Source organism: Nasonia vitripennis (assembly GCF_009193385.2).
Source record: "Nasonia vitripennis strain AsymCx chromosome 2 unlocalized genomic scaffold, Nvit_psr_1.1 chr2_random0004, whole genome shotgun sequence".
Lineage (NCBI taxonomy): Eukaryota > Metazoa > Arthropoda > Insecta > Hymenoptera > Pteromalidae > Nasonia > Nasonia vitripennis.
In genome coordinates this window covers 1,319,633-1,335,156 of record NW_022279610.1, presented here as the reverse complement: position 1 = coordinate 1,335,156, position 15,524 = coordinate 1,319,633, and the positions used below count along the sequence as shown (strand labels likewise).

The window sequence follows — 15,524 nt, the reverse complement described above, 5'->3', positions numbered from 1 at the left end:
CTACATTCCACTCTAGAAACAGAAATGCAATTAATCTACTGTAAGCATATTTATTGAATTTAATAATGCTTACTTCGCTCAGTTACGCAACTTTGATTGCAGTATTTGTGTTCCTGCGCCGCAGTTCAACAGTGGAAAAAACATTAGAACGGCCGCGTTTAAGACCGATAGGCTGCGGTTTAAAATACGTATCCTATTTGTTTATAGGACAAGCCGGGAACAAAGATACAAGTAAGAGTTTCCTCCAAGTGCTGGATCTTAAGTCAATCGCAGCAGGGCAAACTTGCAAGCTGGTTAAGAAGGCTTACGCCAAAACGCAGAGTCTCTGAAAAAAGCGGCAGCGCCGCGAATATCGCCAAGTTCTGGGCCAAAACTGCAAGCTTCGGTTTACCCAAAGATAGAAAAAACTTCTCAATAAGCGACCTGACACCCGTGCAACACGACAGTTGGCTCGAGAGTAATTGTCCGACCTCTCGCCAGGGCTATCAAGACACGTGCCGACGGTCCTATCAGACGCAGCGTTTGCTCAGCAGATTTTCTAGGCATATTGGCCGTCGCGCAGTGGAAAGAAAAGTATCTTTAGGATGAGAAGAGACTTACGACACATGCCCTGCCAATGCAGCAGCTAGACAATCTCCACTCAGCGGAAAAGGTGCTTCAGACGTCAGAAATACTAGTAGCCGGCGAGTTCTTCTGCTTCTCATATAAATCCCCTCAAGCATAAACAATGCGCCAAAGACTTTGCGATGACCACACTCCAACAACGGCTTCCGGCCTCGTAAGCATTCCCCAGGATAATCTAAGCGCCGCGTCATCAGCTCATCTCAAACAATAGTCAGATATCGATAAGACAGGAATAGCGCCACTTCTAGCGAATTTTCAAACTCTCAAAAATCGATTTTTACGCGAATATTCTCGCAAAAGCTCCGAGACAGCAGCTCCAGCGATCGACTGACATTACGCGTGAAACTGTTCTCGAATTTTAATGAACAACGAGTAGCGCCGCTTCTAACCGATTAACAAGTTCTAAAATATTAAATATAAATGCGCACACTCTCACGAGAGCTCTGAGAGCACTGCTCCAGCGATATACGGACTTTTTGCAACAAACTAGGAATGGATTTATATAAACGAAAGGGAAACACTGCTCCTGATGATTGTTGAGCGCTCAAAAATCGATTCGTGACGCATACACTTTAGCGAAAACTCCGCGAGCGCTGCTCCAGTAATCTACAGAAGTTTCGCTATAAAATGGGCACCGATTTCATTAACATAGGAAAAGCAACGCTTTTGATCGATTAGCGAACTCTAAAAAAATCATTTTCGATGCGCACACTTTCGCAAAAGCTCCAAGAGAGAAGATCCAGCAATCTACGGACGTTTCATGAGAAGCTGTGCTGCGATTTACATGAACAACGGGTTGCGCCGCTGCTGACCGATTTACAAGTTCTGAAAAATGAATTTTCAATGTGCACTCATTCGCGAAAGTTCCAAGATCGCTGCTCGAGTGATCTATCGACATTTCGCTAGAAACTGGGCTTGGATTTTTATAAACAAAGAAAAAGCAGCACTGCTGACTGATTTACAAGCTCCAAATAATCAATTTTTAATACGCACTCATTCGCGAAAGCTCAGAGATCGCTGCTCGAGTGATCTATCGACACTTCGCTAGAAACTGGGCTTGGATTTTTATAAACAAAGAAAAAGCAGAACTGCTGATTAATTTACAAGCTCCAAATAATCAATTTTTAATACGCACTCATTCGCGAAAGCTCAGAGATCGCTGCTCGAGTGATCTATCGACATTTCGCTAGAAACTGGGCTTGGATTTTTATAAACAAAGAAAAAGCAGCACTGCTGACTGATTTACAAGCTCCAAATAATCAATTTTTAATACGCACTCATTCGCGAAAGCTCAGAGATCGCTGCTCGAGTGATTTATCGATATTCCGCTAGAAACTGTGCTTGGATTTTTATAAACAAAGAAAAAGCAGCACTGCTGACTGATGTACAAGCTCCAAATAATCAATTTTTAATACGCACTCATTCGCGAAAGCTCAGAGATCGCTGCTCGAGTGATTTATCGATATTCCGCTAGAAACTGTGCTTGGATTTTTATAAACAAAGAAAAAGCAGCACTCCTGACCAAATTACAAGTTCTGAACAATGAATTTTGAATGCGCACTTTTCCACGAAAGCTACGAACGCGCTGCTTAAGCAATCTATCGACGTTTCGCTAAAAACTGTGCTTGGATTTTTATAAACAAAGAAAAAGCAGCACTGCTGACTGATTCACAAGCTCCAAATAATCAATTTTTAATACGCACTCATTCGCGAAAGCTCAGAGATCGCTGCTCGAGTGATCTATCGACACTTCGCTAGAAACTGGGCTTGGATTTTTATAAACAAAGAAAAAGCAGAACTGCTGATTGATTTACAAGCTCCAAATAATCAATTTTTAATACGCACTCATTCGCGAAAGCTCAGAGATCGCTGCTCGAGTGATTTATCGATATTTCGCTAGAAACTGTGCTTGGATTTTTATAAACAAAGAAAAAGCAGCACTGCTGACTGATTCACAAGCTCCAAATAATCAATTTTTAATACGCACTCATTCGCGAAAGCTCAGAGATCGCTGCTCGAGTGATCTATCGACATTTTGCTAGAAACTGTGCTTGGATTTTTATAAACAAAGAAAAAGCAGTGCAGCTGACTGATTTACAAGCTCCAAATAATCAATTTTTAATACGCACTCATTCGCGAAAGCTCAGGGATCGCTGCTCGAGTGATCTATCGACATTTCGCTAGAAACTGGGCTTGGATTTTTATAAACAAAGAAAAAGCAGCACTGCTGACTGATTCACAAGCTCCAAATAATCAATTTTTAATACGCACTCATTCGCGAAAGCTCAGAGATCGCTGCTTAAACGATCTATCAACATTTCGCTAGAAACTGGGGTTGGATTTTTATTAAAGGAAAAGCACCGCTCCTGGCCGCTTTACAAGCTCTAAATAATCAATTTTTGGTACGCATATTTATGCGAAAGCTCCGAGATCGCTGTTCCAGCGCTCCACCGACGTTTCGCTAGAGAATGTGCTCGGATTTTTACTAACAAAAAGAAAGCACCGTTCCTGACCGCTTTACAAACTCTAAAAAATAAATTTTTGATTCGAACACTTTTACAAAAGCTCCAAGAGAGAAGCTCCAGCTATCTACCGACTTTTTGCAAGAAGCTGTGCTCAGCTATCCATGAACAAGGGGTTGCGCCGCTGCAGACCGATTCACAAGCTCAGAAAAGACAATTTTCATGCGAGCGCTCTTGCGAAAGCACCGAGTGCGCTTCTCTAGCGATCTATCAAAGATTCGCGAGACACTGTGCTCGAGCTTTGATGAACTAGGGGTAGCGCTGCTGCTGCCTATTCTCGAGCTCAGAAAAGACAATTCGCATGCGAGCTCTCTTGCGAAAGCTCCAAGAGCGCTTCTTTAGCGATCTACAAACGATTCGCGAGAAACTGTGCTCGAGCTTTGATGAACCAGGGGCTGCGCTTCTCTAGCGATCTATCAACGGTTTGTTAAAAACTGGGCTCGAGTTTTGATGAGCAAAAGGTAGCGGCGCTTCTCACGGATTTTTGAGATACAGTTTCACGCGCTTGCTTTTAATTTCTAAATCTTACTGATTGCAGTCTTTCTGCTTTTCATTAAGTGTAGATGTGTGCTGTGGAAAGCGATACTCATCAAGACTTGCTTAAGATTCGCTATGTAAAGGGAGACTTATCTGTAGCTTGTTTGGGGATTCGCTGTTAGATAAAAATGTGTTTAGTTGAAGATCTTTTGCGCAATAGCTCGGCGAGAACCTAGTTGTGGTTTGTTTATTCATTAAAAAATAAGGTAACACTTCACAAGGGTGTCTCTTTACGAGTTTTCGTAGCTTTCGAATAGTACAGTGTACGATATGAGTGTGCAAAGTAGGTGATTCCCGCGCAAGTGGAATGGCGATAAAAGAGCAAGTCTGAGTAGTGTATACTTACGTAACGCATAAATATCGTATACAATTTTCTTTACTTATAAAAAATACAAGAATAATATCAATTTTATTTATATTTAATAGTTGAATCACATACATTTCTAAGAATCATCAGATAGAATTACATTTGCAGCAGTACCAATCGTGGTCACTGAAATACAATGCGTTTTTAGGTACTTCTATGTTTACACATGAGTAATGAAACCATAATAAGCAACTATCACATTGAATACAGTTAGTATGAACAGATTTAGAGCATTTGATACACGTGAATTTTTGTTTCGTTTTTTTATCCTGTACTCTTTGTTGCAGTTGTTCAAAAGCAGATTTTTTCATAAAATTTTGTAAAATGCAAATGTCTACGTCTTCGTCTAAAAATGAATCAGGTAAATGAGCATTATCTATGTCAGTAATTTCCAATACACACTCGCTAAGTGTCAAATTACGGATTTTCTCTTTTAAAAATTGCATCCAATTTAACATAGTCTTGGACTGATCTACAACATTCATGCACCTGTACTTTTCTTTTGAAATTTCGCTGTCTTCTCCAAAATAGACTAGTTTGTTCTATAATATTAAAATCAATATTCAAGTATAACGTTTATGTTTTTCAATTTATTGTTAGTAGTATAGATTTTAACTTCATACTCGCGTGTGCAACTGATAGTAATTATAAAAGAGTATTAAACTTGAATTAGGATTACAAAATACCTTTATAATTTTGTATCCTCTGCATTTTTCGGGAATAGGCAAGTATTTGTCATTCTTCATTGCTTGATAGTGATTTTTCAGAAAGCTTTTAACTATGGATAAGCCATTTTTAGGAGATTCAGATTGCCAAGCTTCTTCAATTATTTCATTCATCAAATCAGATCTGAAATGTGGAGTATCAACTGTCATGTTAATAATGACGTGATAGAGCTTTAATTTATTAGAAATTTCTGTTTCTTGTTCATCCAATAAAATTTTAGGATTTTTTTCCACCTTGCATAAACTTTAGAAAAATATAGGTTAGTTAATTATGCGCAGTTATGAAATTTAATATAAAGCGCTTTTGAGTCAAAGAAAACGCTCATAAGATCAAAGTTGTATGTAAGGATGTTCTATGGTTAGACGAAAGTTAATTAAGAGAATAAACTGAAACTTTGAAGATGAATTCCTCTAGTGTATACAAAACGATTCTGGGTTCCTGATAATTGCTACCAAACATATTTCTACAATATTTGAGTTCAATGTTAAAAGGCTATACTTGGGCATAAATTTAAATCGAAAACGCAATTATTAGAGGGATAATTACATACATACATCTGTAGCACTTTCAAGTAGTAATTATAATCGTCATTTAATATACGCTTTTGGTCTAATAATTAGATATGTTAAAATCGAAATACTCACTGCATGTGCAGCCGAATACACTCTTTACGAGAGATAAAAAAATCTTTCAACTGTTGGACCTCTTCAGAAGAAGGACGATAAGAAAAAACTTCGGAGAAAATCGTCCTTAAAAACGTCGACGACAGAAAGTCTGGAATATCTTTTTCTCTCGATAAAACATCTATCAGTTTTCTATATTTACAAGGATTATCAGCAAACTTAAACAAAACTGTCTTCGGCATCTAGTGGACTACTATTTTAACCAATCGATTATAGAAAGCTCAATTTTTCTCTTCAATTTCAAACCGTTTTAATAGGTAGAACAAATCAATGGTATCGCGTGAAATTCGGTAATGATTTTCATTTGTTATCAAAGACATTCTGATTCGATTAAGTCAGTAAAAAAATTAATAAGGTATGTGTATTTATGTGTGCTTTGTGTGCTTAAAATACTTCACTTTTATGTAATTTAAATAAAGACCATAAAAAATTGTTTAAGTCTGCTTTTATATTTAACTGGCCAATTCTTTAAAGATATAAAACAGTAGAAGTAAGTTCATAGTCGCGAGATTCTTTATAAATACGATAGCGAATAGAAGAAGGCAAGCGAGAGCGAGAATCAAAGCTCCAAAACCAAAGTCGGCTTACTTAAAGAACATTCACGCAGTTGCTCAGAAATAGCAAAGCACGCAGTCTTTTTGTTTTTTACTAAAGAATAAAGCTGAGCAACGAAAAGAGACTTATCTCGCGTGTGCTATGGCGAGCGATAATCTTTTCTTTGTTAAGTCTTCTCTTGAGCCTCTCAGACGATTCATCATGGGAAAAAAGAAGAATTACTACAAGAACTTGCATGCGCTAGATCTAAAATCGCAAAACTTGCGGTATTTCTGTATTCTGCTAGATAATAGAGGTGAGCTTCGAAGAGAGACTTATCTTAAGCGTCTCCGGCAATTCGGCATAAGAAAAAATGTCAGTTTACTCAAAAAACTTTCACGCCCTTACTACAGAATCCTAGAGCTTGCAGTCTTTCTGTTTTTCATTACAAAATAGGCGTATGCTGTGGAGAGAGACTCTTCTGGCGAATTATACCTTCGGCCTCTGGCACGCTGTCTCCAAAAAATACGAGCCAGTATGTCTACGAAGAAGAGAAAAATCCCTGGACTGAGCCTTTTCGAGCTTTAATAAAGAAGTGCTCACGATTAACGGACTTTTTCGAGGCCGCAAATGACGCCTTCGACCTCTGACGCGCTGCTTTCAAAAGCATAAGCCAGTTTATCAATCCAAAAGCTAAAAACCCCTGAAGAGGGCTATACATCAATGACTTTTGATCGTTAAACTGGCTTGTACTTTTGAAACCGGCTCGACAGAAACTGAAGGCCCAATTTGCAGCGTCGAAAAAGTGGATTGATAGTAAGCAGTTTGTCACCAAAGCTCGGAGAAGCTCGCTACAGAGATTTTTCTCTTCTCCATTAACAAGCTGGCTTGTATTAAGGACTACGCGCCAGAGGCCGATGGCGCGATTGGCAAAGCCAAAAAGCTCGGTTCGCTTTTTACATTTAAAAAAATTCGTACATTATTTTATGTACACAAGTAACTGAAAATCGACTTTTAAAAACTCCTTATCTATTAAACATAACAAAGGGTTCAGGTGTATCATTTATAGCACTTACTTTTCAGATAAGGTTCCGAGACCATCGTGCAGCTAAATTTCCAAAAACTGCAAGAAACGTTTGTGTCATAATGCACAAGCGCTACAAGCGATTGAGAGCGCTGCTTAAGTGATCTATCGATATTTCGCTAGAAACTGGGCTTGGATTTTTATATTATCGCAAAAGCTCCGAGACAGCAGCTCCAGCGATCGACTGACATTACGCGAGAAACTGTTCTCGAATTTTAATGAACAACGAGTAGCGCAGCTTCTGACCGATTAACAAGTTCTAAAATATTAAATATGCGCACACTCTCGCGAGAACTCTGAGAGCACTGCTTCAGCGATATACGGACTTTTTGCAACAAACTAGGAATGGATTTATATAAACGAAAGGGAGACACTGCTCCTGCTGATTGTCGAGCACTCAAAAATCGATTCGTGACGCATACTCTCTAGCGAAAACTCCGCGAGCGCTGCTCCAGTAATCTACAGAAGTTTCGCTATAAAATGGGCACCGATTTCATTAACATAGGAAAAGCAACGCTTTTGATCGCTTAGCGAACTCTAAAAAAATCATTTTCGATGCGCACACTTTCGCAAAAGCTCCAAGAGAGAAGATCCAGCAATCTACGGACGTTTCACGAGAAGCTGTGCTCCGATTTACATGAACAACGGGTTGCGCCGCTGCTGACCGATTTACAAGTTCTGAAAAATGAATTTTCAATGTGCACACTTTCGCGAAAGCTCCGAAATCGCTGCTCGAGTGATCTATCGACATTTCGCTAGAAACTGGGCTTGGATTTTTATAAACAAAGAAAAAGCAGCGCTGCTGACTGATTTACAAGCTCCAAATAATCAATTTTTAATGCGCACTCATTCGCGAAAGCTCAGAGATCGCTGCTCGAGTGATTTATCGATATTCCGCTAGAAACTGTGCTTGGATTTTTATAAACAAAGAAAAGCAGCACTCCTGACCAAATAACAAGTTCTGAACAACTATTCTCGGATTTTAATAAAATACGGGTAGTGCTACTTTTGGCAGGTTTTAGAGCTACAAAAAATTAATTTTATAATTTTATAGATGAAGAATTAAATTCAAATTGTATAGGTCTTACCTGGCTGACCTCTACATTCATTATGAAACATTCATTCTTTATTACAAATTTTATTTTCATTATAAATCACTTACAGGATCAAGTTAATTGAAAAGTTCATCGATTTATGACTGACAGTGTTATAGCTATGCCAATTACGCATGAATTTTTTGCTCAAGTGTGAGTGTGCGTTTGTCTTTGTCGTATTGCAAGTCTGCTAGAGCTTTGCAGGCGTTAGCTGACGAACTAGAAATTTGCTTTTATAGCAGTTTAACATGAGCTGCGTCTCCCCGTACCGATTTTCTTACGTCCGGGTGTAGCCAACTGATCATCTCGAACATCATTATCGTTTCCTATAATGATGCTTGTAGAAAACTTCTGCAGCATTTAGTTGCGATGGCTAGCTGTGGCTTGAGCAGACGTTTGCATCTTCGCGTTAAACTATTGAACAGCAACCTTTGGTTACGGTATCTGCAAAGTCGCTGAGTTCAATCTTGTTGGCCACTTCGGTACTGGGCTATGTAACGGATCTTGCGTATTCATCTTCTGTATTGACGACTGCATGTTAATTAAGAGGTTGAGATGAAGGAGTAAATCATAGACAAACGGGTGTCTTTGAACACTCGTTGCAATTCGTTTGATACTTAAAAAATATTGAAAATTTAAAATGAAACAACTCACTTCGTCAAAAACAAGCTGATTAGAAGGTAGAGAGCAAATTCACTGAGTAGGAGTAGTATGGGATCGCGCCGATGGAAAAGGATTCGCAGCAGGATGTAGGAGAGGTTGGCAAGTTGACCAGCAGCCCGAATAAACTTCTTACACGATCTGTCACGTAAAGAATTTGTATGGATTATACTAAAAAGTTTTATTTGCACAATGAGCACGCGTTTAAATTGTCCTAATTGCCATTCAAACTGGCCGCATACTAGATTATGGTTCTGAAAATTGTAACTTATATCTAAAAATTAACAATCAAGTAATTTTTTTTCTAAAGCACTAATGAAAATAATGCTTTAAAATTCTTTTACAATACAAACTTAGCATACACACTCAATTATTCGGCAGATTTTGCTCTCAAACCCAGAGAATTGTTGATGACGTTTAAAAAGGAACGTTCGAGTCAGGCCAAGGACGCCTGACATTCAAGATCTCAAACTAACTCGATACCTCTCCAAAATTCAGAGCACTATGTTTTTTTTAAATTCTGAGACTGGGCTTGGATTTTTATTGAAAAGGAAAAGCACCGCTGCTGACAGATTTATGAGCTCCGAAAAATCAAATTTCAATGAGCACTCTTTCGCGAAAGCTCCGAGATCGCTTCTTTAGCGATCTACCGACGTTTCGCGAAAAACTGTGCTCGGGTTTCGGAGTCGAGCGTTGTGACAGGGACACCTCTAGCAGACGAACTAACCTTGAGTCATAACAATAACAAACCGGTGTAGTACCGTCTTGCTTCGATCCGCCCTGTTCCGCGTTCCGCTGTGGTCGCCATGTCTAGCTCTCGCGAACTAATTCACATCTTACAAAATTTATTTCGTTAATTATTAAAAAATAAAATCTACATCTAACGATAATGTTTTTTGGTGGTTTTAAGCATTATTGGCCACGGCCTATGCGATGGAAGGGTAAAAAACATCCTGCCATACTTTTTTTTGCACTTATTATTTTTAGCCTCTGACAATTTTTTTACTGAAAAATCCTATCGAACGGAGCAAACGACAGAAGCTAGAGCTAAGTTTACTCTAACTTTTCACTAAAAAAGATTTGTTTGCACCCCCGCTAATTTTGCTAAAATCACCAATTTAAGTATCTGTACGCTTGATCGTAGACATACTATATATATATACATATATATTGAAAATGATCGATCTTATTGTATAAGAAAACCTGTTACTGGAAGTAAAAGTATTGTTTAACATTGAACTTCTACTATTAATGGCATTTAAAATAGTTTTAGCTAGTTTTTGAAGTTTTCTGACGCTTGAAATTCATCATTTGAATTTATATATATATTTTTTTAAAATTAATTTTAATTTTTTTTAATGTTCTTAATGTTTAAATCTTTGTGCCGCAAAAGGCATCTATAAAATGATAGACTTTTCGAGTTGCGCGCCATTGGGAGACGTGAGGTGATCCTGAAAATTAAATTATTTGGAAAACTGTCTCTTTATTCTGTCTCTCTAGTTCTGTCTGACTACTCATATTACCTGAAAATTCATCGAGGTCTTTGATCTCGCTTATCTTGTCCATTTTGTTGTTTATTCAATCAGTGAATCATCTATAATGATTATACTTTCTGATGGTTCTTTGAGTTCTTTGAACTCAATTATTCCCTAACTTATTTACACGTTATTAATAATTAACTTTAATCTTATAACTTAAATAAAATTAGAGATCTTCAATATCTGGTTCTCTTGGAACTGATACTTCTTACCTTAACCTAAACCTTAATTCTATTTAATATTATCCAATTTAAATCTATTTAATCATAATATGTTATAAATTTGTATTTAATTGGACTGTTAATGCGGCCTTATTTTACTACGCAATAGCGTTGTGAAAGTATGACGGTCTCAAGCCCGATAACGCAGAGAGCAGTCATGTTATTTGGTGGGGGGGGGGGGGAGGGGGGGGGGGGGGGGGGGGGGGGGGGGGGGGGGGGGGGGGTTTTTGAGATTTTCGAAAATAACAGAAAAATGAAAGAATTTTACGTGTTTTGGTGGGGGGCCAAGGTGGGGGGTGGTGGAGGGGTGGTGGGGGGTGGGGGGGGGGGGGGGTAGTGGGGGGTGGTGGAGGGGTGGTGGGGGGGAGTCTTGCCAAAATGACTATATAATATAGGAAGATATATATATATATATATATATATATATATAATTGATTCGAAATAATTTTATCCATCAAACAAAAAAAAAACTTGATAAAATTATGTATGAAGTAAAAACAATTCTGATATTAAGCAATTCAGAATGTTGAAGGAAGTGCCAAAGAATTGACAGCGGTTTTTATTATGTAATAAAATTGTTTTCCTTGTTTTATCAAATAATAGCTGATAGTCTATATACGTAAATGATATATTACTAAGATTCATATATTATCTGCAAGTTATAATTATTAGGACAAGTAAAAATGGCTTAGTGAGGAAGAAAATGGATTGTGAATTTGAGGACCAGGGTTCAAGTCTCGGTTAGGGCAAAGTTTTTGTTCACTATTTTGCGGTCGATTTGTTTGGATTAGCATCAACAAATATATATTTTTCATAATTGCTTAGTAATAACAAAATAATTGATTTCAATTGAAACAAATACTTTAATTGTATCAGTTCAGCATACAAATATATTATAAACTATTATTTTGTATTACAATAGCGATTAAAATGATATAAAAAACGATTAATATATTATCAAAAAAATGTTTTAAAAATCCGTTATATATATTAGTCTTTTTATTTTTTTTATGCTAATTACTTTATTTATAAATCTAATCGCTTTTAATCTCTTATAAACATATTTAATATTCATGTAAATGTCTTTTTTTATATTTAGGACTTTTTCATTATATTTTACGAAACACTTTATAAATACACACTCGTACTGCCTAATCTTACACGCACTGTTACATTAATGCATGTATTACACGCATTTTATAATGAATTATTTATGTAATAACTTGAATGGTCTTATATACTAACCATCACAGATTCTTACTTCTTGCAAAAGTAATAAAATCCGGACGCCACCTGGCGACGAGTCATTCTTAATCGTTTTTTAGTATGATTCAATCGTTTTGCATAATCGCAATGGATCTTTATTTTTGGTATAAAATTTTATCGCATCTTAACAATCTATTGCATTGCTCTTTATATTGTCTGAAATTCGCTGGATCATGATGTAGTGTTATCGTTTTTAATCTAGATTAATTTAATGGTTCTTATCATATAATATTAGTAGAAGATTTTAATACTTCTTAATTGTTTACTGTTCAATCCAATAAAAATGCCACCGCCACCCAGGCGAAAAAATCACGTGATTAATCGCATTATTAATCTGCGATAAATTACTTGATTTTTCACGTGATTTATCACGTAATTAATCACGCCAAATAATCACCGGATATATTATGTGAAAAATCAAGCAATTTAATCACGTGATTTTTTGCCAGGGCACACACACACACACACGTACGTGTGCCGTGGCCTCAGGGGGTGAGAGAATGAGACCGAACTACTATGACCTCCGAAAGCCGAAAGTGTTCAAATTCAAAAACATTCGGCGGAAAACACACTATTTAAACTAAATTTTGTTTATTTAATGAATCTATTTAATGAAGCTAATTGTTTCTATCTGAATTTGGTGTGTGCGTGTGTGCGTAGTATATATATATATATATATATATATATATATATAATATGTATGCAAACGTCACAAACGCACACACATACACACGCGCGCGCGCGCGCGTACGTGTGCCTTGGCCCCAGGGGGCGAGAGGAGGAAACCGAACTGCCGACATGGAACGGCTGACATTTAACATGTAACAGAGCCTCTCGCGGGAATCGAACGTACTAAACAACGCTGTATACTGTGTGCGAGTGGCGACCGGGAATCAAATCCCGTGTGGGGAACTTTTTTTATAGCCTTTTTGTTGTATATAATAAAATATAGTACTGGCATGTATAACCGATGTCCCTCTAAGGGGATGTACCAAAAAACGGCGCGTAGAAAATAAATTTCTATAGTCCGTAGCGCGAGAGTCGCTCTTCTGCAGTGCGTTCTGCTAGGCGCATGTAAACAGCTGTGCATAAATCCTCGCAGTGTACGCGTACTTGTTGCTCAAATCCCTTCTCGTGCTGCTAATAGTTGTAATAGTGTAGTGTTGTAAAACGTGCGAATAAAAGCAGGGATTCCAGCAGTTGTGGGTGTACGGGAGATGCTGCTGTTTTGTGAATTGCCAAGTTATAAAATGTGTGCTGCAGCAGTCGACCTCATTGCTTCAGATGTTCTGGACCATCGCTGTACTTATTCTCTTGTACAGAATCTATTGCACACTTGAACAAAACTGGCGAGTGAACAGTCTGCCTTTCACACAGAGCTCCAAAATCAAGACGTTAGGTTAGGATGCATTTAATATTTGCAACGGTTGAGGTGATGACTGAGAAGAGTTTATCGATTATGTTATGACTGCCAAAGTTTCATTAGATGCTGGTGCAACCTGATGCCATCCCTGGTGTCACAGAGACTTCATGCGAGACCAGAATCCAGAAAAAAACAACGTTGGATTAGTCATTTATCAGTCAAGTGTATGATACATGTATAGCTGGATATTTTTCTACTTTGACATAAATTTTGCTTGTTTAATATGAAATATTTATTGCAGTCATGTATGCACCTACCCTATCTGACTCTGTTGAAAAAATTTGTTATGTATGCTTTATTTATTTATTTTTTTTTTGCAAAAATTGAAATGATATAAGTATAGATGTAATGGAATTAAAAAAAATGCTGATTCGAACAACAAAATTATACTTTTATATCGTAGTACACAACACGTTCTTATTCAAATGTACAGTAGATATTGTAGTGTAGACGATAATTGTTACGGTTAATTGTTATTTTGACCTATACATATGTATGCCGATGAATGTAGTAGAATGACCGTATGTATGATTATTCCTTTAGTGTAAAATCCTTTTTGTATTGTTTACAAGAGTGTTTCGTATAATATTCCGTACAATACTATTGTTTATTGAAATAAACATCGACCATTTCTTATAAGATTGAAGAGGCATAAGTTCGCGAACAAAATAGCATATATGAATCTAATGTATATAGCTCCAAACAATTAGCCTTAATTGCATACCATTCTAGAAAACCGTCTCACTCCCAACCGAATTTCTGGGCTTAATCGGTAATTATCCTTCGTTTAACTTTCACAGTCTCGTGTGCCTAGTTGCCCCGGAGAATAAAAATAAAAAGGTAGAAATCCACGTGCTATATATGTGCCCCCGAGTATTTTACACGCCTTTATAATTAATTTATAATTTTTTTCTCATTGTAGTCCGTCCTTATCTTTGTACAGTATGAGCACACACAAATAAAATTCTTTTTACTGTGTTCGACCTAAATTCTTTTGAATTACTCGCAGGGATTATTAGGAAGCATTAGAGTCATTGACTAAAATAATATTCATTTAGCCAAATTTATCTTTTCTATAATATTGATTTTACATGAATTATACAATCGTATAATTTGGCGATATTTACAAATAAATTTGAGTATTTCATTGTGACTGCTTTTTTCAACTTCAATAGGGTTTATGAAATTTGAAACCACTGCTAATTACCCGCCATCATTTTTTTCACTAATGCTGGGTACTGATTGGCCAATCAGGAAACTTGAATCGCGATCGCTAACAAACTCGGTGCATTGTATCTCAGACAGCTCAGTTGTCATTTGGGCTTCGCCACTAGTACATTGCAAAAAACTTGTATTTTGTGAGATAAGCTAAGTATAGATCAGGAGTAAGGACTTGGAGGATACGTTTCTATACGAGCTGGTGGATCGTAAGCGCAGATAAATCACACCCGGACTGCAGTCAGGACTTGCAGCATACGTTTGTACGAGCTGTCACATCGTAAGCTGAAGGATTTGGAGGATACATTTGCTCGAGCTGTTGAGGATTGACTGCGTGAAAAGTAAGCGATTCATTTCAAATTATACATACATATATATATGTATATATATTTAGACATGTGTAATAAATATTCGCTGCGTCCTTCTGATGTGCTGTCCTTTGAACATGCTTCGGTTCATAACACGTATAATAGCGCGATATCGTCGTTACTTAGCATCAAAATTGTGTTGTAGTTGTCTCATAAACAGACAAACGTGATTTCTGCCGGCAGAAATAATGTCGGATGAAATAATTCCGAAACCCCAATAGAGCCCAAGCTATGGCATCTTTTTTCAAGCTGCTGCATTTGTTGTCCTTTCCAAACAGTCGACATGCTCATTTCTCGGAACTGCGCGATCGGGAAAAAACAAATCGGTGATTTTCCCCTGCGAGCCCCTCCCCTCCTCTCGCCGCGTTTCTTCTGTTAGGCGTGCTTGCATTTCAGCGTGTGTATGTGCATGGTTTTAGCGAAACTGACAATTTTACTATTATAAAGCTTCCTCTAGGAAGAAGCAATTTAAAATTCCTTACAATTCGTAACATTTGTGGCTCATTCTATTCTAATTTTTTTATTCTAAAAAAGACATGGTAATCAATCTATTCCTTATCTAACTGTCTGTTTTCAAAAAAAATTGCCGAAGTTGTAGATGAATTTTAGTCTTTTTACTCTCGTAAACGTTGGACAAAGAAAACTCATTTTTTCCCGTT

At 37.3% G+C, this 15,524-nt stretch overlaps 1 protein-coding gene across 1 annotated transcript; it reads right to left on the bottom strand.

The window, feature by feature from the left end:
• Positions 1-4,041: 4,041 nt before the first annotated feature.
• On the bottom strand, positions 4,042-5,826 carry LOC100679388. The gene is made up of 2 exons (XM_031924025.2): positions 4,737-5,826; positions 4,042-4,592 (listed from the first exon to the last, which is right to left on the bottom strand). Exons 1-2 carry the CDS (start codon positions 4,923-4,925, stop codon positions 4,137-4,139), a joined length of 645 nt encoding a protein of 214 aa, XP_031779885.1. The 5' UTR covers positions 4,926-5,826; the 3' UTR covers positions 4,042-4,136.
• Positions 5,827-15,524: the final 9,698 nt, after the last annotated feature.